The sequence below is a fragment of the Nansenia antarctica genome (genome assembly GCF_963989245.1).
Source record: "Nansenia antarctica genome assembly, chromosome: 3".
Lineage (NCBI taxonomy): Eukaryota > Metazoa > Chordata > Actinopteri > Argentiniformes > Microstomatidae > Nansenia > Nansenia antarctica.
The window spans coordinates 4,834,754-4,857,479 of record NC_137688.1 but is presented as its reverse complement, the minus strand read 5'-3'; the positions used below and the strand labels follow the sequence as shown (position 1 = coordinate 4,857,479).

General features: G+C 42.9%; 1 protein-coding gene across 2 annotated transcripts in view; it reads left to right on the top strand.

The window, feature by feature from the left end:
* pcdh11 (protocadherin 11) overlaps positions 1-22,726 on the top strand; it is a gene marked incomplete at both ends in the record, with an annotated part of 142,344 nt that overhangs the window by 76,717 nt on the left and 42,901 nt on the right. Inside the window, 2 exons of one of the 2 annotated variants that reach the window (XM_080527716.1) lie at positions 4,719-4,754; positions 11,684-11,882. In XM_080527716.1, the coding sequence (XP_080383842.1) occupies positions 4,719-4,754; positions 11,684-11,882 (235 nt within the window). The remainder of the gene's footprint in view (positions 1-4,718; positions 4,755-11,683; positions 11,883-22,726) is intronic. The other variant, XM_080527717.1, reaches the window with a different exon arrangement.

Sequence of the window (22,726 nt, the reverse complement as noted above, 5' to 3'; positions counted from 1 at the left end):
CTGCGAGCCCCTGAACCCCATGCTGGGCATCTTGTCTGCTAATGCTCGGCCAGCCTTGTACTGCTGCAACCATCTTCAGCTGTTTGTTTTGAGGTCTGGTTGCCTTACATCTCAACTTTAAAAAAAACTGTAGATTGACATGGCTAAGTCAATAACTTTTAAAGTTTTTGGCCCTGAAAATGAAGCACCGCCGTCCAATAAGTTTGTTTGTCGGCATTTGCTTGCTTGTACTTTGAGCAGACGGATGCTTCTACACACTTCATAATTAATTCTGTTTCGGCAGTTACATTATCAACAGTTCCAACGGCAGCCGTACACGTGCCAGCCACAACACCTCCTCCTCCACCACCATGTTTTCACAGAGGAGATGGGATGTTGTGGATCTCGGGCAGTTTTCTTGCTCTGGTACTAATCATTTAACCAGACCAGACCCGGATAGAGTGTTTTATGTGGTTTCTACCTAGCAACAACACTTTGATTGGCGACAAAATGAAGCATCATAATTTATGGATCTTCGGTGAAGTTCATCTTAGTCTCATTTGTCCACAAGACCTTTTTACACAACAGACGGTGAAATGCCCATCCTGTTTTAGAGGCTTTGTAATGGTTCGTACCTTGAAGAATCTTGCAACGCGTTGGATCAAGACTAGACGTTGATAGCTCTCTTATGCCTGCACCAATGAGGTGACAGAACATACCCGACCAATCAGAAACACCCAGGAAGGCAACAGTCCAAATACTTTTGGAAAAGGGGCGTCAATGTATTAAAGCTGTTGCTGTTTCTAATTGGTGAAACCAATATGTATACAAATACCCTCAAATAAAAGTTAACAATGTGTACTTTGACCTCATAATAATTGTTTGATTTATAATATTAATATCCTTTCATCCTTGCAATACTCAGTGAGTAATCCCCACTACTACCTAGTTAGTGTAGAGTAGTGGGGATTACTCACCCAATCCATTGCATTGCAAAGTTTTGGCTTGACTAGCGAGTGTGTCATTGATTTTCAACAACGTTGAAATGTATTTACATTTTTCAGATTAGAAGTCTGCACATTTTGATTGGTTGCCGACTTGTTCCCGGTTTCCCCAGCTGCTGTCACATATCGTGAGCTTAGAATGATAAGGTTCTATCTCCGTTTAGAATGATACGGTTCTATCTCCGTTTAGAATGATAAGGTTCTATCGTCAACGTTTTTACATTCCATTATGTTCTGTGAGATGGAACCTTTGTATTTTATGAATTACTAACTCAAAAATGTCAACATTTAAAAAATAACACCACACAGGCATTAATAAACACCTAATGGATCAGATTATGTAAAAAACTCAATTTTGACAAAAATGGAGATAGAACCTTATAATTCTAACGTCACGATATTTCCATACAGAAAACAGTAAACCCTCAAGGGAAAGAGACGGTGGCCGCGTCTCTGTGACCTCCTACTGTACAACCTTACATTTCTGCCTTTCATGTTCACACTTGTAAAGTGTTACTCAAAATCCTAGTCAATATGCATAAGTTCTACAGACTCCCAGCAATGTCAAACATAATTGTTTCTATGTGTTTTATTCTCGTTCCATGTACCTCTCAGTCACATAACCACATATTTATTCATTTAAAAGCCAAAAAGTCAAAGTCTCAAGTTTTGGAATGAATTGGGGGGATCTACTGTAGAGAGAGAGAGAGAGAGAGAGAGAGAGAGAGAGAGAGAGAGAGAGAGAGAGAGAGAGAGAGAGAGAGAGAGAGAGAGAGAGAGAGAGGGAGAGAGGGAGAGAGGGAGAGAGGGAGAGGGAGAGGGAGAGAGGGAGAGAGAGAGAGAGAGAGAGAGAGAGAGAGAGAGAGAGAGAGAGAGAGAGAGAGAGAGAGAGAGAGAGAGGGAGAGAGGGAGAGGGAGAGGGAGAGAGGGAGAGAGAGAGAGAGAGACACAGTGCACAATAAGCTCTGGTGTTTCCAATCAATTATTTATCCAATATTTTAATGATCAGAAAGCTCTGAATGATCAAAGCCTTATGTTGGAGCCCCACTGCCTTTGCTCACTAAGACACCCGATCCCTCTTTGATGTGGTTCGCCAACAACTGCACTTATCTCCCCATATCTCTCACAGGCATGCATGTGACTGCTTTGAAACCAGTGGTCTGGAGAGGCGTATATCTACAGATAAGAGGGTCGCTGACCCATTCATACTGAGATACATCACACGTTTAAGCTTGTCCTGCAACCTGCCATGAAGCAATACGGGTCACCTTTTGAAACACTTCCTCTCTGAACTTCGGTTGGATTGTCTATATATTTCATTGGTTTACAACACTTGAGGTGCTTGTGTGAAATGTTGAATAATAAAAATGATTGCAGTGTTGCGCTGATAGCTGCCTCGAGTGTAGTTGCCTTGAAACGTCGTTGCGAGTGTGTAAACTTTCTCAAACAAGGCTGACTAGTAGTAAACTTTCTGTGATGCAAGATGAGTCACACTTTTTGAACTTTTAACACTAAAACAGCCGTGCTTTTGTTACCTACTAAAAGAGCCGCCTCTTTACAATGCTAAAGCTCCTATTTACATACAACAACCACTAGTTGGCTGCTTGTAAATTAGCCTGCTTCCTACACAGAAAAACAGCAAAATAGCTTTATATTAGCTTATCCTGATGTGATTTTGGAAAATGTAAGGATACTGGGTGGTAGAACGCACATATCTAGGAAAAGTCATGAAAGGAGGGTCCTGAAATGTTATCGAGTGCAAAGATATAAAAAAATTCTTTACTCACAGGGGTCAAATGACCCCTCATGGCTGATTACGGTAAGTGTTAATGTTAGCCTGCAAACTGCGACACTTTAAATGAATGTGCAATAACACTATGTGCAATATGACAACCCTAGGGTACATAAGGTTGCAGAGAATAGGAAATGTTAGAATAGGTATAGCATAGCATAGAGTACAGCACAGTGTTTTATTTGTATAGTATAGTATAGTGGATAGTGTACATAGCCTTTATTTATGTAAACCAGCTCCTTTCCCTTCTTCTTTTTTTTTCTTTCCTAGCACCAGGGGAGCCCCCCTCTCCCAAATTTCGTTGTTTGGTACCTGTACTATATCAATGACAATAAAGACCATTCATTCATTCATTCATAATGTTGTAGAATGTAGGTGAAAATCCTTTAAAACTGGTTGTTTTTTTGGATCACAATGGCAAGCTACCGAAATAACAAGCTGGGTCATACCAGTTCGCTAGCCAACCGTAGCGAGACCAGTCAACTATGGCACTATGATTCCACTAGCTACCCAACGTTCATCTTATATTTTAGACTTTTCATCTGGACAAGACAAGTCAGTTAAAGGATTGTTAGTTAATTGTGTTGATTACTCTTCTTCTGCCTCAAGATAGATGGTCACTCAACAGTGTTTGCCTTCGCTAACAATGATTCACTCCCAATCATTTCAAAGTAATTCTACCTCAGGAGTCTTTAATTATTTCCCCAGCCTCTGACGCCATCCCTCAAAAGGGTGTGTTAGTTGTCTACAGAGTGTGGTGTGGGGCAAATAGCTTATTGACTGTATTCTCTCCTAGCCACACAAACCTTAATAGTGTTCTATGAGTGTTAAAGCAAAATACACATGTTCCCCGGTATTTATAAACTGATTTGAAGACCCGGAGTTTAAGATGTTTTGAAAGCAATTTTGAGGTACATTAAACCGTAATACATATGGCTACCCTTATTGAACCTGACTAATGGCCGACTCTCAGCTTTGGGCCACAGATTGAGACAGTTTATATGCCTCCATCATCGCCCGCCCGCCTATTGTTTTTTCACCGACATCCTCCGAAATGTTCTCAACGATATGGATCCCAAAAGGATTACGTCTATTGCTACATTGCGACCATTATCTCCCTGCAATAAAAAGTTAGGGTTTATAGGCTAATCGTCCCTCAGTGAACAAGTGTGATTGGTTTACTGCTGTATATTTGTTGACATGTATACTACTTGCTTCCTGTTCATCATTTCATCTCCTCAGCAGTGCTTCTCTCTGCTTCATCCCATCGATGCTGCTTCTTCTTACCCGCAGATTTTTCCCTTTGCAAATCAAGTCGTGTAGTCTGATTATTATACACAGTACAAAGAAAACAAAATTGGTGATTAAAAATTAAATACTGTTATCCTCTCTGAGCTATGATATAGTCTCCTGGGAGAGGATGCTGTTTTGCAGCCTTGAGGGCGTCTTTTGTTCCCAATTTAGAGGCTTGTCACTGTTTATTGTTGGTTTTTGATGCCTCATTTGATATTCTGTGCTCTTTCTAAGACATGCATGAGATTTCTTTATCTGGGTGTCAGATAATGCTTCTGTTGCCGTGATGTCATGTTTTGCGTTGAGCATTCGTTGTGTTGTGTTGTGTTGTATTATAGCACTAGGCAGATTGGCAGAGTGCCAGTTTGGTTCTGTAATTTCACCTAAAAACCTTAACTCCCACCTATAAATCAATATGTTTTCGGAGGAATTCTACCTGTAAAATGAGTAAATGACACGAACACCTGACATCTATGAACTGAATTGTTGAACTTCGACTTTGATATCATAAACGTGTATCTTGAAACTTCCAACAGTCGCAAAAGCAGCAGGAACATCGGTAAAACTGAACTCGTTAGTAGATACAGTAGGCTTTGAGAAGTACTGTTATTATAAAGAGCATACAATAACTCCCCCATATGTCATTTCAGGAGGTCTGCCAGCTCAGCAAGATCACCTCAGCAAATGTAAGTTTTTACACTCCTGGCATTTCTCATCCATTTCCTTCCCTGTATTATAAATTCATGCTTAAGTAAACACCTAAAGAATGAGCCATTACATTTTCTACATTGGAGCTCCATACTTTGTTTTGGGTGAATGACTCTATGGGCCCTATTATGCACTTCTTAACTTGCCGTCTTAAGTCTTAATTAAGACGCACCGCCAGGTTAAGACCTACCGCCACCCTTATTATGCGCTTCATACGCACTACTGCTATTATGCAGGTGTCGATAGGCGCCCACACATAAAACTCCCGTGCATATATTGCTCATTGTGGGAGTGTTCATATGTTAATGAAGTGCACTAGGCGCCCCTGCTATTATGCGATCTGACTTTGCTCCTATCGCTAAGAAGTGGTTTGAAAAGTTCTTAAGTTTAGACTTCATGCACGTTTTGAAACACGAGCACGCCTCCGCGGTTTGCGCATGCATGTGGGCACACATGAACACGCACGTGGCTCCACGGCAAGACGTCAATTACGGTCACAGTATAATGCTTTATTTCTGAAGGGAGAGGCAGAGAAGCGCGCTGACCTCCTTCTTAGGACTTCCATAATAACATAGCGCTAATGACTCAACGCAGCCGGTTCTTAAAGGGAATGGCACCTGGCACGCTGATTGGGTTGATTGAGAAGACGCCCAAAACACACCCATGACTAATTTCTTTGCTTAGCGCCGGGTTTTAGGCGCCCACTACCGCACGCATAATAGCAAAGTGGCGTTGACCACGCCTCCACGTCTTAAGTTGAGATCTACCGCCTCGTCTTATTGATGAAGTGCATAATAGGGCCCTATATGCCTCATCACCACTTGTCAGGGTAACTTTTATAATTGAGAATATTAATAGATTTTTGTTTTGTTTCCAGCCGCACACTTAATGAAGAGACATTCAGGTGTTCTTATTGTCTCTTGTCAACGCAAGACGAGTCACCCTAGCAGTCCGTTCCTATCAAAAAACCACCCCTGTTTTTTATTAAGTATTTTAGGATGCTGTTTTCTTTTTTTCCCCTCTTTTTTTAAGTCTTTAAAGTGTCAGATCTGCCTCGTCTCATCTAGATGCGTCTTTAATTGTCATGAAAGGACATTCTCTCGAGCTGGATAACCAAATCAAAGCGTATAGGTCTAGGTCTCTATTTCATCACTTCAACTGAAAGAGATTTGCTCTCTCTCCCTCTCTCTCTGTGTCTCTCTCTATGTTGTTCATGTTGTACTTCTAATTTCAAGAGTTTCTGTAAGATGCGGTGATGTGGAAACAACCGTCTTTCAAATCCTCTCAGCATCGCGACGTTTGATGGCATTACTGTACCTGACTGGCCCCCGACGGCACAAACCACGCAGCAGCGGCAGCGCATTCTCTTTTTTTCCCCTTCTCCCTCCCTCTCTCTCTCTCTTTCAAGAGGCCAGACCTCACACAAAGGAACTGAAATTCTATTGGAACACCTGACCTTTTTGAACTTTCAGTTACCTTTAATTTTTTCTCTCTCTTTCACAATGAACACCTTTTTTTTTGGGGCCCCACATGTTCGTACTGTTGGGATTCTTCATGACCCCACAGTTCAGTTAATAGAAATGTGTGTCTGTACAGCGGGTCGGGACCTTGTGTTTTGTGTTCGAGTTCTTTCGGTGAGAGGGAATGAAGGAGGGAACGGTGATCGGGGTCACACACTGTAAGGACAGCGTACAAAAAAAAAACGCTGAGAAAAGTGAGAGATACACACAATATTCAACAAGGTCATTTGCGCCCTCACACACTTCAGTCTTGCTTATGGAGTGCAGGTTAGACAGGGCAGGACATCTACAGTGTGCCGTACAACAGAGTAGGTTTGCAGAACAATCGCCGTCGCGCAATTCAATGGCATTCTTCTGCCTGATCACCTTCGCTGGGAGAAGCAACGGTTTTCATATTTCTCAGCTAGAATTGTGTTGCTCATCAAGTCCTTTATCCTGAATGTGCTCGATGGAGGAGGATTCAATAGATTCGTCAATGCCATGTTTCAATTGGTCAAGCGATGATGGATATATAGATGGATACGCTATTCCTTCAACTAGAACTTCTCATGAAAAGGAATTACATAAATGTAATTAACTCTTCTTTTACTTTTGTATATATACAAATACCTATATATATATATATATATATATATATATATATATATATGTGTGTGCGTGTGTGTGTGTTTGTGTGTGTGTGTGTGTGCGTGTGTGTGCGCGCACGTGCGCGTGTATTTTTGTTGATGCCTGTACATGATCACGTGCATCCTGTCCCCGTGTATTACGTTACTTCATATCTGACATTGGTGTAGAACATCGTGATATGGAGACGTTTAGGATATCATTGCAAAAATAAAAAATAAACCCCCATTCTTTCCCCTCAGACAACCAATGACAAATCACCATTACGACAAAACAGATTTCTCCATGTCCCAGTTTGCCTGCAGGCTGATCTTTATCTGCCTCGGCACAGCACGTCTCCTCTGACCCACTCCAACGTGGCCCTGTTTTTCACTCAAAGTAGGTGATTGGCAGCCCGTGGTTGTCATGCATACATGGCTTCCTCCCCATGTGTCTAATGGGGGGTGGGGGCGGGGGGGGGGCGGGGGGGGTGACTCAGGAGGTAGAACCGCCGTCTAACGATCGCAAGGTTGGCAGATCGGCGGTTCGAGTGCCCGGCTGGCCACATGTCGAAGTGTCCTTGGGGCAAGACACTTAAGCCCAATGAGTGGGCCGGATAGCGTGCCTTGCACGGTAGCTTGCCGCCATTGGTGTGAATGTGAATGTGTGTGTGTGAATGGGTGAATGAGAGGCCGCTGTAAAGCGCTTTGGAGCAGCTTTGGAGCAGCAAAAAAAGGCGCTATATAAGTGCAGTCCATTTACCATTTACCATTAACGATCGCAAGTTTGGCAGATCGGCGGTTCGAGCGCCCGGGTGGCCACAATGCAAGGGTGGGTGGCGCAAGGGTGGGTGGCGCCCGGGTGGCTACAATGCAAGGCGCCGGCCCCGCTCATTGGGAGCAATTTTGGGTTCAGTGTCTTGCCCAAGGACACTTCGACATGTGGCCAGCCGGGGCTCGAACCGCCAATCTGCCAACCTTACGATCAGCAGCTCTACCTCCTGCGCCCTACAGCCGCCCCACAGTGTCCAGCAGCTCATTGAGCTTGAGCGTAGAGAGTGTGACTTACTCCTGGACAAGGTGGTGGACGCTCTTCAGCACCATCCTCCTCCTCTCCATGTAAATAGAAAGTGTCCTAATCCTCTCTCACCCATGGATCCAGCCCCATCTGCACATTGTCTGGGTCGCTCCCAGAGAGAGGAGCTTTGGAGAGGGCTGGCTTGCTATGGAACTTGGCTTGCTATTCTCCTCGTGTTTATTTATTTATTTATTTTTATCTCCGAGCGCATACTTTTTCAAGGCAGTGTTTTATCTGGTGGGACAGGCTTTTGTTTGGTCTTGATATCTTTTACAGCAGCTTGTCTGCGCTTTACGGGTTTCTGGCATGTTCTTTGAATACGTGATAGAGCTTTACGGAAACGCACACCTTGACGTCGTGTGTTTTTGTTGGCGTGTGTGTGTGTGTTATTATTCTCAATGCTAACATACTAAATATTAATTACAAAAAAAGGAAACAAATCTGTACACTACTGTTTACATGAAAGCACCTCACACAGACACACACACACCAGATCTGATGAGATTGAATTACCGGTACGTTTTTTTTTTTACACCTCCACCCAGTCACACAGTTGTTTGTTTTAACACAGGTTTTACTGTCATTGTGGGGAGAAAGCCTCAAATAAATTAGCAGCTATGTGACGGGGAAGTGTGCCTTTTCTTGTGGAGCTGCCACCCTCCCTGTAGAGGTGCTACTTCCCTTCATGGTGACTTGACATGGCCGTAGCTCGCATTCACACTAACGTGTGAGATATATCTATCAGATGCTGTGTTGCAACGAGATCATTGCATTTTATTTTTGTGTGTCTCTGTTGAATAAGCTGCCTGGTGGACAAGCGATCGGTTCTGCTTGATCTCATCACACCCTGTAAACAACCTTGAGTGAATATGTCCGCCTCCGAGATGGAGGTTTTTCTGAAAGACTGACATTCCAGACCAGACCTGACAAGAAATGTGCTTGATATATATACACAATAAAATAAACAAATCAGGTCGGACTGTAAGCTTCAACTTCAAGGTTGCTAGGGAGTGTGAAAAAAGAAAAAAAGTTGACAATAGTCAAAAGTTCTCCAACAACACTTACAACTTTGTTGTGAAGTTAATCTGTGAGATACCAGACACCAGTAGAGTGCACACACGCTTGCACGTACTCACACACACACGCACGCACGCACGCACGCACGTCGCACGCACGCACACACACACACACACACACACACACGCACACACACACACACACACACACACACACACCTTTTTACAACTGTCTTGACAAATGATGTAAATGAGGGTGTCTCTCTTTTTTGGTTGTTATGACATCACAGTCATCACATCTCTCAGTTCTGCTGTCAGGGTGCTAATTGTGAGGATTTAGTTTAGACAGTCTTCTGATAGTTCTTAAATGAACTGGTAAGCTCTTGGCAGATCTTGGTTTTTGGCAGTGCTCGATGCAGCTGTGCCAAGCCTTTCCCCCCCCACATCCATTCTCTTTTTTCTGCCTCTTTTCTCTCTCTGCCTTATCAAAGAACAATAAGCGTTTTATCTGTATAGCACAGTGTTTGAGGAAAAGTACTCTCACAAAGGAGGTACCGTCGCCCCTTGAGCACGGAGGAGCATCTATGTGTTAATGATGTTTTTTTAATTCTGGAATTCTCCTTTTGTTGCTATAGAGATGAGATGTCGAGAATCCAAGATCCTTATGTGCATCGTATCGGTTTAGGAAGAATCCTTCCTCTAATCAGGCCCCCGAATAATATTTGGGAATAAAAAACTAACATAATAAGGAAGCTGCTGTGTGTTTTATCTCCTACGAAATTAAATGTGAGAGTAAGCATCATTAGAGGAAATTGTTATAAAGGTGCAGGGTAAAATCGACCTTTTTCCTCAAATTGCCAACGAAGACACATTTATTTTTTAGTGTTGCGAAAAAAGTTGAGTCTCCTAATAAATCGTATTGTTTTTTTTTGGGAAACTTCTAGGCAGTGCTGGAGAATGCACAGGGGTAAGGAACAAATAATTGAAGGCTAGAGATTACCCTTTTAATATGGCGCTCGGGCTCCCACGTTTCCTTCTCATGAAGAAAGGATAATAATTGTCACTCGGCCTGCCTATGGGTGTTTTCTTCTGTAGAGCAGCTAGCACCACCTGAGAAAGGTCACAACATGATCTTCTACAGCTCTCCGGAGAAATCAGAGACCATATGCCTTTGAGAGTGAAAATCTTCACACTCTTATAGTCCTAAGACCTTCCTAATCAAAGTCTCTCTACCTCCACACACACCTCCTCCCCCATTTTATCTAAATTGGGCTAGCAGTAAAAAAAAGTAGGACATTGTGCAGCCTGGTTTAAAAGATCCATCCATTATCTTAACTCTGGGATGGAACTTTCAATTAAAATGAATCGGAATCGGAAAAAAGTTTGTTATTGAATAACAGTTTCATTATACTTGACCGAGATCTAAATAGACTGCTGGTGTTTTACGCCTCAATACGTTTAACTGTAACAAGCATCATTTTATTTGCGTGTTTAATTATTTAGTTTGTTTATTTAAGCGTGAACTGTACACTGCACTCCAGTTCTTAGCTCCTTAGTTACCAGTGTTGTTCTCAATGACAACCATACACAGCACCAGTCAGAAGTTTGGACACACTTCTCCCATTCAATTGAATGGGAAAGTGTGTCCAAACCTTTGACTGGGGTACTGGATATAATGTTTAGGTCATATACACCCACTTTATGAAGCAATCCACAGTGACATTATACAATATGAATATAATAATAATAACAATAATAATAACTTTTATTTCTATAGGACCTTACCTGCAAACATTGCCGCTCAACATGCTCCAATCATTATATAATCATAATTTAATAATGTAGTTATTTAAAGGCAATATCATCTAATATAATATATATAATAATATCATATTTTCATAAGATTGTCATAAGGATAACGCAGCCCTCTCGTTAGCAGCAACAACGACTCAACTATAACATATCAGGCAACCAGCCAGAAAACTCCCCCCCGCCCCCAACCCAAAACACGCTGTCTTCCAAGTGACTCTTGACTCCCCTCAGCTGATCGCGCCCACATTCACCAAATGTTCGTGACGTTAGAATTATCAGGTTCTATCTCCATTGTTGGTCAAAATTGAGTTTTTTACATAATCTGATCCATTAGGTGTTTATTAATGCCTGTGTGGTGTTATTTTTTAAATGTTTAATTTTTTGGGTTAGTAATTAATAAAATACAAAGGTTCCATCTCACAAAACATAATGGAATGTAAAAACTTTGACGCTCAATATCTCTGAACTACACTGAACCCCAAATTTCTCTCAGTGAGCGGGCCAGCGCCTTGCATGGTAGTTTGCCGCCATTGGTGTGTGAATGTGTGTGTGAATGGGTGAATGAGAGGCCGTTGTAAAGCGGCCTTTGGATAAAGGCGCTATATAAGTGCAGTCCATTTTTTGTTAGTAATTAATCAAACACAAAGGTTCCATCTCACAAAACATAATGGAATGTAAAAACTTTGACGCTCAATATCTCTGAACTACCCTAAACGGAGATAGAACCGTATAATTCTAAGATAGAACCTTATCATTCTAAGATAGAACCTTATCATTCTAAGATAGAACCTTATCATTCTAAGATAGAACCTTATCATTCTAAGATAGAACCTTATATCATTCTAAGCTCACAGGTTTGTTTGTGTTTGTGTGTTCCAGACCCAGCGCCGGGTGACCTTTCACCTCCCTGACGGCTCCCAGGAGAGCTGCAGCGACAGCGGCCTGGGGGACCAGGAGCCCAGCAGCACCGCCAGCGCCACCCAGCCCCTCCCCCTCGGCTTCCCCCAGGAGGAGTACTACGAGCAGGCCTCGCCCAACAGCCGCACCGAGGGCGACGGGAACTCCGACCCCGAGTCTAGTAAGTGTTGTTCAAACCTCAACCTCAACCGCCGCCCCCCCCCCCCCCCCCCCCCGAAGAGGGTAATATGTATCACATGATTTTTTTCTTACTCCCGGATAAGATAAGGAGGCATAGGGGGAGGATATCACACACCACACCACACCGCCTATTGCTTTGTTGTAGCTTGAGATCAAAAAAGGTATGTTTCGAGAGTTCAGTGTGATCCTGTGATGATAAAAAAGAAAAGAAAAAAAGAGACAGCCCCCATACTGTGCAGCATCAGGAAGAATAGAATAGTCACACACTCTTTAGTCTCTCTCTCTCCTCTCTCTCCTCTCTCCCCTCTCTCTCCCCCCCCTCTCTATCTCTCCTCCTCTCTCTCTCCCCCTCTCTCCCCTACACATCAATGACGTGGATGAATTAACATTGCATGGCTCTGGTTGTCTGAGGCGACACAATTTACTCCCCCCCCCCCCCCACCCCCGGAAAGAAAGACAGAACAAGGTAGAAATAGATTGCTTTGCATACACCTACATATATCCTTTGTGTCCTAGCTATAAGTGAGATAACAGTCGCACCTCCAACGGCCCGCCCTGCGTTGCCTTGACAGAGCCTGGGGTGTCAGAGAGAATGTGACTGCATTTGTTAAACATAACAGAGGATGGGTGGCATTGACAATGCCCTGCAATTTGCATACACAGTATTCGGGGGTCATTTATATATGCCGTTGATATGAGACCAATCAGAAGTCTGTGATAATGGCCTTTGCTGGATGTCCACGGCCCCCCACCACCACCCCCCCACCCAACCCAGCCACCCTCCCACCCACCCACAGCCACCCCCCCAGCAAATGATCACACTCTCTCAGATGCCTTCTATCAAAGTAATACCGAGATAATTGTGATTCATACGCGATTCCTTCACATGTGGACGTGATTGCTCACAATCTGATTGAAATGCAATAGTGTAAATATAAACTCGATCTCACGGTCTCATAAAACTGTCTGCTCAAGTAGTCATGTCTATTTGTCGTTTGGCAGTGTAACAAAAAAAACAAAAAACACGGAATTGCAGCTTGATGTAGACATGCATATGCATGCGCTGTATAAACCCCTGCATTGGCGCAGACCGAACGCTGGAATGTGATGATTTAAGTGGAATATATGACCCACAAAAGCCTACACGATACTCTAATGTACAGTACCCTTATCTCAGCAAATGTCATTAATGTCAGATATAATACTCACTGCTGTGAAACCATAAGTGGATATGTCCAGGCCATGCTATAGGCCGGGGGGCTATAACAGTATACCATTTATTTTTTACGAAGGATCAGAATACAGCGAAAGTAAAAGAAATGATCTTACTTTTCAACAAAGAGTATCGAGATGAATGCAGCTTTTTTTAACGCTGTTCTTGGAGAGTTCTTTGTGCCTTGACATTATGTACATTCTGCCAAGGAGGGAGTCGCCCCAGAGTCAGATAATCCCTGACATCATAGCGCCCAGTTCAAAAGGAGAGATGGATCCTCTCTCTCTCTCTCTCTCTCTCTCTCTCTCTCTCTCTCTCTCTCTCTCTCTCTCTCTCTCTCTCTCTCTCTCTCTCTCTCTCTCTCTCTCTCTCTCTCTCTCTCTCTCTCTCTCTCTCTCTCTCTCTCTCTCTCTCTCTCTCTCTCTCTCTCTCTCTCTCTCTCTCTCTCTCTCTCTCTCTCTCTCTCTCTCTCTCTCTCTCTCTCTCTCTCTCTCTCTCTCTCTCTCTCTCTCTCTCTCTCTCTCTCTCTCTCTCTCTCTCTCTCTCTCTCTCTCTCTCTCTCTCTCTCTCTCTCTCTCTCTCTCTCTCTCTCTCTCTCTCTCTCTCTCTCTCTCGACAGACTCAAAAACATTACTGCATTGGTAGCGTTGGTGGGCGCCTTCCAAGATGGATTTGATACGGTTTTATCAATGAGCAGCAGGCTGCAGTGACCGTCCCTTATCTTGTCGTCTCAATTTGTGAAATAGTTAGAACAAGGGAAAGAGGGGGGGAAAGGGGGGAAGGGAGAGTGAGAGGGAAAGATAGATATGGGGGGGGAAGAAGAGAGGAGTTGGGTTTGAGCCAGGGAGAAAGGGAGGAGAAAGAAAGAGGTGGGGAGAAGATTATGGAGAACCAGAAAGGCCACCTCTAAAGCGTTTGTGTTTTGGTGTGGCAAGGTCTTGAATGTCAACGTGTGCTGAGTAACTATCTGGGAACGGGCAGGGGATGTGGCCTTCTTATGACAATGAATTTCTCAACTCCTCTTTAAAACTGCATCTTTATTAGACCACCCGCTCTTGAAATAAAGTTCATATGACATTTATGTTTCTATTATTTATGAGGTAGGAGGCAATTCATTTTATGGCCTCTTTTGGTTTTCTTCCCCGGGCTTACTTTATTCGACTGTCAGCATACTTATGTTGTCGTCTTTGCCACACAAGCGCTCAGAGGTTTTAATATTTCCCCTTTCCATCTCGACAGGTAGATAAAAAGCAGCAAATTAATATCATTAGCATGTCTGGGTTTAAACAATTAAGAGTGATGAATCTTACCTGTCCCTCTCGGCTGAATTACGACGCTTTGTACTTGACTTCAAATACAGGAATGCATAATAATACGCGTTAATAACTATCGCCATGGAAACGTATCTACCGTGTTGTTCTCTTACCTGAATAGGTTAGCGTGATTCACATACTAATATCGATAGTGTGTCAATAGTCATTTCATTTAAACACACAGGGGACCCATTTTTAACTACTAACTACTTTGGAGTGACAAGTAAAACGTTGCACTGATGATAACTCACACACATATAACAGGTTTATTGACGTTACTGTACCTTTTTCGTTTTGTGCAGACTTGGTAAATGGACTGCACTTAGAGCCTTTATCCAAAGCGCTTTGCGATGGCCTCTCGTTCACCCGTTCACACACACATTCACACACCAATGGGGGGCAAGGCGGCCCGCTCGTTGGGAGCAATTTGGGGTTCAGTGTCTTTCCCAAGGACAACCTCGACAGGAAGAGCCTAGCGATCGTTAGACGCCGGCTCTACCTCCACAGCCACCCCACACTTTCTAAGACAATGTTGTGTTTGCCAGAAAGGCCTTTGGTAGATAAATAATGTCTAACAATGTCTAATAACTTTCAAGACCTTGACTTGTGTTCAGATAAATGGTAAATGGACTGCACTTATATAGCGCCTTTATCCAAAGCACTTTACAACGGCCTCTCATTCACCCATTCACACACACATTCACACACCAATGACGGCAAGCTACCGTGCAAGGCGCCGGCCCGCTCACTGGGAGCACTTTGGGGTTTAGTGTCTTGCCCAAGGACACTTCGACACGTGGCCAGCCGGGGCTCGAACCGCCGATCTGCCAACCTTGCGATCGTTAGACGGCAGCTCTACCTCCTGCGCCACATACTACTGTCAAGCTTCTGAGCAGGAACAGAATGTGCAATTCGAGCTAATTTAGCGTAATGACAAGGTGAAATTTACAGCTAATTAGCCATTATGATGTCATATTATGAACATGGTATGTTTACTACTTCTTACTCTCCAGTACAAATTATAATGACAATTGACTGTATGGATTGATGCAGCAAGAAAAAATAAATGTTGTTTTGTTGTCACATTCATCTCTGCTACAGTATGAGTGAGATGTTGTTGTTATGATCAGTTAAAGCGGCAGCTAACATAGAACAGAAAACCATCTGATTTGGGCGTGTGTGGTAGCGATAGTCTATGTTATGTTGTTAATTCAGTCGTAATGACACTCTAAAAGGCTTTAGGTAGGACGAATGGCATGTCGTGACACGCTAATCTCCCAGACAAAGTTAAGTGCCTGAAAAGTCAGCCCTGGGTAAACCCATCCATGCACGACATTTCTAGACAGTTTCTTTTTTACATTTCAAACAATGGACAGTTTGTACACTTCTACTAGTAATGTTCTTAAATGTGGCCTATATTATTATGAGTCAAAGTATTTTAAAAAGCCCTTTGCTTTGACCAGCTGAAACTATGGTCACTAAATGCAATTTGTCTGTAGTGTATTAGTCAATTAAAGAAAGAAAGATTAGTTTTTTAAATCTGTGGCATATGGCTTTCAAATGACCAGCTTATTACCAGCCTTGTCTTTCTGAGATCTAAATCTGCTATTAAAAATAAGCCAATCTTTTTTATACACTGTAACCATATGTAAAAAGATTACAGTTTTAAATGTACATAGGCCTACATACTTTTACAGTAATCGTTTTGATGTGCACCTTCCCTAAAGGAACTCTCTTGGGTAATTATTATCACGACTATTATTATTATTATTTTCTTTAGGGTATTTAGTTCAGACCGAGATTTGAATATTTTTATTTTATGTCCTCACTCACATTGTAGCGTTCAAAAGCTAAACACAGGGCCTGCATTCTCTTAGCCACAGACATTTAATCTGATTCTAAAGGAGTATGGAGTTCATACATTGTGAGTTTGACTTTGATTTTGAATAATTGCACTTAATAATTGTACATAATTATGATGGAAACATCCATACTGTACCATAAGTTTTCAGTAAACTGATTCACTGTTTCATGTGGGCCTATCAGGAGATTGAAGTGATTCACGTGATACATATAATAGGTAATGAAGGCATAGGGAAGGATGCTAGCTAGCTGAGGATACTTGTGTAGCTGTGCTATAATTACTCATATGACTCCAATCTCTGTTTCACTTTGAGGGGCCTCATTATGTTACACAATTACAAGTAATGAATGTGGGGCTTAATTACATTCATTTGTGCAAATGTCCATTCCCCGTTGAATTTCCTCTATGGTAACATTGTGACACTGACCAATGGCGTATCATTTGCAATGTGACCAAATCCATTCAGCGCTACCAGAATTATGCATAATTAGTCTTAGGGTACAATGTCATCGGTAACCAGGGGGAAAGTCTTAGCCGACATTCCGTGGAGGAGATTCCTTGTTCAGAGATGAAGTCCACCACAATATTCAGATTTGTACAGATATACTGTAGTACTTATATGTACAAATGTAGGTTCTTATATAATCTGAACCTACATTTATAGGGTGGCTAGGTATTAACAGTTCAGTTCATATTACCAACGAAATTGTGTAGGCATTCAGTGTTGTAAATGGACTGCACTTATACTGTATAGAGCCAGCGCCTTCATCCAAAGAGCTTTACAATAGCCTCTCACTCCCCCATTCACACAGCAAGGTCGGCAAGCTACCATGCAAGGTCTCATTCGGTGTTCAGCGTCTTGCCCAAGGACACCTCGACACGTGGCCCGCCGGGGATCGAACTGCCGAACCGCCAACCTTGCAATCATTAGACGCCGGCTCTACCTCCTGAGCCATACTGCAGTATATGTACAAATGTAGGCTCTTATATAATCTGTTGTTGAATTTGTGGTTAGGCATTAACAGTTATAGTTATATATATATATATATATATATATATATATATATATATATACATAACAGTTACTGTATGTATTACCAATTCAATTCTGTTTTGTACTGTATCTGTCTGTCTGTATGGTTTTGTTCTGTTTTTTTGTTGCATGTAGTACTCCAGCACTACCAAGGTGGTCTCCCATCCCACGCTGCGATATCGTTTACACCAGACCATATCGTTGCTTTTGCTATTTTCCTCAAATCCAAAGTAAATAAATTATAAAGGCCCTGGTGCCCCAGGCTCCCCGAAGTTACTACAGCCCCCCCACCAGGGCTGCAACAGAGCTAAGCCAAGGAGGAGGGAGTATTAACCTAGATTATGGCTATTCTTTTAAGACTTCTCTTTTTTGTTCTCCCTATTTTGACCAGCGAGGGCCTCAGTTTGAGTCAGTGGGGGATTTGAACGGACTCACCGAGATCCTTCCTTCCTAGACGTTGGGGATTTGACTGAAGTGCTCGGTTCTTAGAGGTGATCTGGAAGGGGACTGTGTCTTTCATCTGGTTCAAATGCCACCGGCGTTGTCACATCCCAGAGACGAGATATTGATCTGGGGAGAGTGAACTGGAATCACAGAAATCTCTCTCTCTCGTTTCCTTACAAGAGCCTGTAAAAGTGTCATCTTAGAAACTTCTTTTTCAGAGCATTAGTTGGTGCTTTGTCGTAGTTCCAAAACTCAGTGAAGTTGATACTGTGTGTGTACAGGGGCGGCTGGAGGGCGCAGGAGGTAGAGCCGCCGTCTAATGGTCGCAAGGTCAGCAGATCGGCGGTTCGAGCCCCGGCTGGCCACATGTCGAAGTGTCCTTGGGCAAGACACTGAACCTCAAATTGCTCCCAATGAGCGGGCCGGTGAGCGCCTTGCATGGTAGCTTGCTGCCATTGGTGTGTAATATTAGAGTTTTTTACGGTCGCTAAGTCACAGTGTTCAATACTGAAATCAGAGTCACAACCCCAAATTGCTCCCAGTGAGCGGGCCGGCGCCTTGCATGGCAGCTTGCCGCCATTGGTGTGTGAATGTGTGTGTGAATGGGTGAATGAGAGGCTGTTGTAAAGCACTTGTGTGTGTGTGCGTGCGTGTGTGTGAGTGTGAGTGTGTGTGTGTTTGTGCCAGCGTATCCATTTGTATGTGTGTGTGTGTGTGCGTGTGTGGTGGTGGTGGTGTGTGTGTGTGTGTGTGTGTGTGTGTGTTTGTGTGTGGTGGTGGTGTGTGTGTGTGTGTGTGTGTGTGTTTGTGTGTGGGTGTGTGTGTTTGTGCCAGCGTATCCGTTTGTATGTGTGTGAGTGTGTGTGTGTGTGTGTGTGGATGTGTGTGTGTGTGTGTGTGTGTGTGTGTGTGTGTGTGTGTTGGGGGGCAGCAGGGGGCTGGGGGGGTGTCTACTCTATGCAGACATGCTTGTTCAAATTCTCCCCACAACCCTGGGAGTGGACTGGGCTTTCAGAGACCTTTACAATTAAACCACCCCTTCTCCACATGTTAACATGTTCTGTAAGTCTCACGTGTCTGGTTTGGAAGCAGATCAATATCTGCCAACTTTGATCGTGTCTCCGGACAATGTATTCTGAACTCTGCAGGGGCAAACTTCAAACTGCCAGCACAAAGGCCCCTGCCAACAATACAGCACGTTCCGTTTCACTGAGTCTGTGATTGCTAAAATGGAATTTACCGTAGCTTTCCCTGCATATTAAACCTGTGAAATGTGAAGTGTGAGAGGCAGGAATTGTCTCGGTATGGTCTTCAGATTCCATATATAGCTGGTATGAGCTCATTAACATCCACGCTTCATTATCTGTTCACAAAAATTAGTTTACTGTACTGAAAACCAGTATCGACTACAACACTTCAAATACATTCATTAACCCCTTAAAAAGAAGCATTTCTGCGACACGCGTTTCTGTTCACTGTTTTTGTTCCCTCATCGCTGTATTCAATACCAAAACCAGAATGAATTTACCCCACAACGCAGATTTGTAGCAATCTAGGGCTTCCTCAAACCATAGGAACATAGGAAGCATGTTCATGACTAACTACGTAACCATAGGAACATAGGAAGCATGTACCTACGTAACCATAGGAACATAGGAAGCATGTACATGACTACCTATGTAACCATAGGAACATAGGAAGCATGTACATGACTACCTACATAAACATAGGAACATACGGCGTTAAGGGCCTCCCCGGCGGACCATCGGATGGATAGGAGGCAATGAAAATCTTTCTCTTAAAAAAAGAAATCTGTTGTGTCTGCTCAATAGATATATTCATTGTTTTTACAGCTTTCAAAGTGTGTGTATTCTGTGTAGAGGCAAGGCTTACCTATCCATACACTGTGCAATATACGGTTCCCTGCTTTCAGACGCAGGGGAAAACCATGGGAAATTATAAAATATAGATTTTCCTATGTTTTATTTAAAACCATTTTGTTAGAGATAGCTTTTACACACACACACACACACACACACACACACACACACACAAAGAATCACACTCCCCTTCCAAGCCGGACTGGGAGATCTCTCAGTGTACCCCAGACCAGACAGCAAATAAGACGAAACGAGGTTCAACCTACATCAAATACGGCTTTAATCCACAGAAGCTATGAACACCGACCAAGACACTGAATGTGTCTGCGGTGCCTAGGCGCCTCTCTAATGGGTTTTGAGAGTTCACTTTTATACTGACCTTTACGGGGAAATTATAAGGAAAAATAACATAATACATTTGGATAACTGCAGTAATATGAAAGTGAGAATGTCATGGCAGTCGCCAAATTAGGTGTATTACGTTTTCTTTTTTCTTCTCTAAGTGCTACTAACCAGGCTTTGACTTGTGTGAAGATTTTCTCAGTCTCTCAGCCGCCTTAATGCTGTTGACCTCGAAAGTCTCACTGTATCCGGTGAACATTTGACTGTGAACATCTCAAAGCCATTACTATCATTGTTGATTCGAAGCACGTAACATAATGCACAAATAGAAAATTATGTTAACAAAGTACGTTGCTGGATGATTAAGCGTTCACTATAAGGCATATGATAATGGACCTACGGTTGTTTCATTTAGTGAAACGAAATCTCTCATTACCATTGTGCCAACTCCCTGTCACAATCTTCATGTCATTCTTTTCATTAGAAACTGTTTCGCAGGATAAACACACCGCTGAAATGAAACTTTTGAGTAGGAGTACAATGAAGTTCGTATCCGTTGTCATTGGATACAAAAATAGTCATTAGGCTTATAATGTGAACTTCATAAACTGCATCACTCTATGGTGATTTAATAGATAGATAGATAGATAGTTAGATAGATAGATAGGTACTTTCAAAATAGACATAAAATAGACACCTGGAACATTATATGCGGTAACAACAGTCTAGTATGATTTAACATCCCCCAGCCTGACCCCGATCACCCCGATCGAGTTCGATCGAGTTGTACAGTCTTAATGCGGCAGGCAGAAAAGGTCTCCTATAGCGCTCCTCAGTGCTACGTGGTTGTACGCGTGTGCTCCAGGTTTGGTTCTGTGCATGTGTGAGCCCGGATTACTCAATGGGGCTCCTAGCTCTCAATGTATGCACTGCCTCTCTGATAAATTGGTGTTCTCAGACAAATGGATCCCCGTTGCAAAGCACTCACAAGCCAGTAACACAGACAAATGGAGTGAGTGTGGGAAGGGAGAGGAGAGGAGAAGGCTTTACTGAACCTTCGAGAGAGGGAGAGGGGGTGGGGGGGGGGGATTTTCAGTTGAGGGGGACACAGAGGGGTGGCACACAGAGAGAGGGGTGGATTTGATGAGGGTCCCGCAGGAGATGTTTTGGCTAACTGGAAATGACAGGAGCTTTTGAGGGGGCTTGACTGTGTGGAGCACATAAACCTGGCAGTTGCGCTGGCTAGCTCACGGGCAAACTGAAGCATTCATCACATTTGCCATGGTCAAGTTCGCAGAGCAGGGCCCAGGCACATCTGTGGGACCTCAGGGCGGCTCGACGCCATCGGGGGTCAATCTTCCAGCCTGCCATTTTGTTCCTGCTGCATTAAACCTGCTGGCTTCCTCGCAGCGCTAAGCCAGAACGCCGGGCGGCGGCTGTGGCGGCGGCCCGTGTGTCTCTTTGTCCCCCGCGTCCCTGGGCGCCTTGCTTGGTGGCACTGATTTGTCCTGGTTCTATTCATCCGTGAATCCCGGCGGACATCAGTGTCAAACATCTGTGGGACTGAACCACCGGCCACACGCAGCAGACACGCCAACGCCACACCATCCGCCCCTGGAATTTTAATATTAATACTGAAGAGAAATCTGTGTAAGAGGAGGATTACTAATGTATATATATTTAACCCTATATTTATATATATAACCCTATGTGGAACAGTGTGACCTAGCGGAATTCTTTAGTTTTTGATATTTGTATATATATTTTAGCGCGTGGAATTCAATATTAATACTGAAGAGAAGATGTATAAGAGGAGGATTTCTAATATATATATATATATATATATATATATATATATATATATATATATATATGGAACAGTGTGACCTAGCGGAATTCTTTAGTTTTTGATATTTTGATATATATATAATGTTTTGGGGATATATACATATGTTACGGTACATGTGGGAATACGGTACACGTGGGAAAACTAGGGTTAGGGTTAGGTGCTACGTCGACTTGGTACGGGCTGGCATGTCTAACCCTAATCTTAACCCTAACCCTAACCTTAACCCTAGCACCCTAGCACCCTAGCACCTAACCCTAACCCTAGTTTTCCCATATGTACCGTTTTCCCACATGTACCGTAACATATATATACCGTATATGCGGTTGGCTCCAGTGGCTGCAAACAAAAGCCCTGCTTCTCCATCCCTGCTGCCCTTCTTGCTCTCCACGCTCACTATTCTGTTTTGTTGTGGCTTTTTAGTTTTACACTGACAACACGGCTTTCACTACATATTCCACTCATCCATACATACACACACCACTGATATACTGATTGACACACTCCATTTAATTTATGTTAAACAGTTTACTTTGAATCTTGAGTGAAGTAATAAATACTTTTGTTAAATATTTTTTCCCACTCCGGTCTTGGTCTCCCTCATAGTGCTCCACCTTTAGAGCCTAAGGTGTGACAATATACACTATATATATATATATAGTATATATACAGTATATATATATATAGTATATGCCATATACAGTATATACATATATAACACTATATATATATATATATATACATATATCAATTTTCTTTTTTTTGCATCTGAGGAATCGTTTGAAAATGCCCCATCCTCCATCTGCCCATTGTGTCTTTTACGCTAGGTAACACCGTTTCATGATTAATCACACGTCTAAAAAACAGCCATCATGCAAATACTGCATCA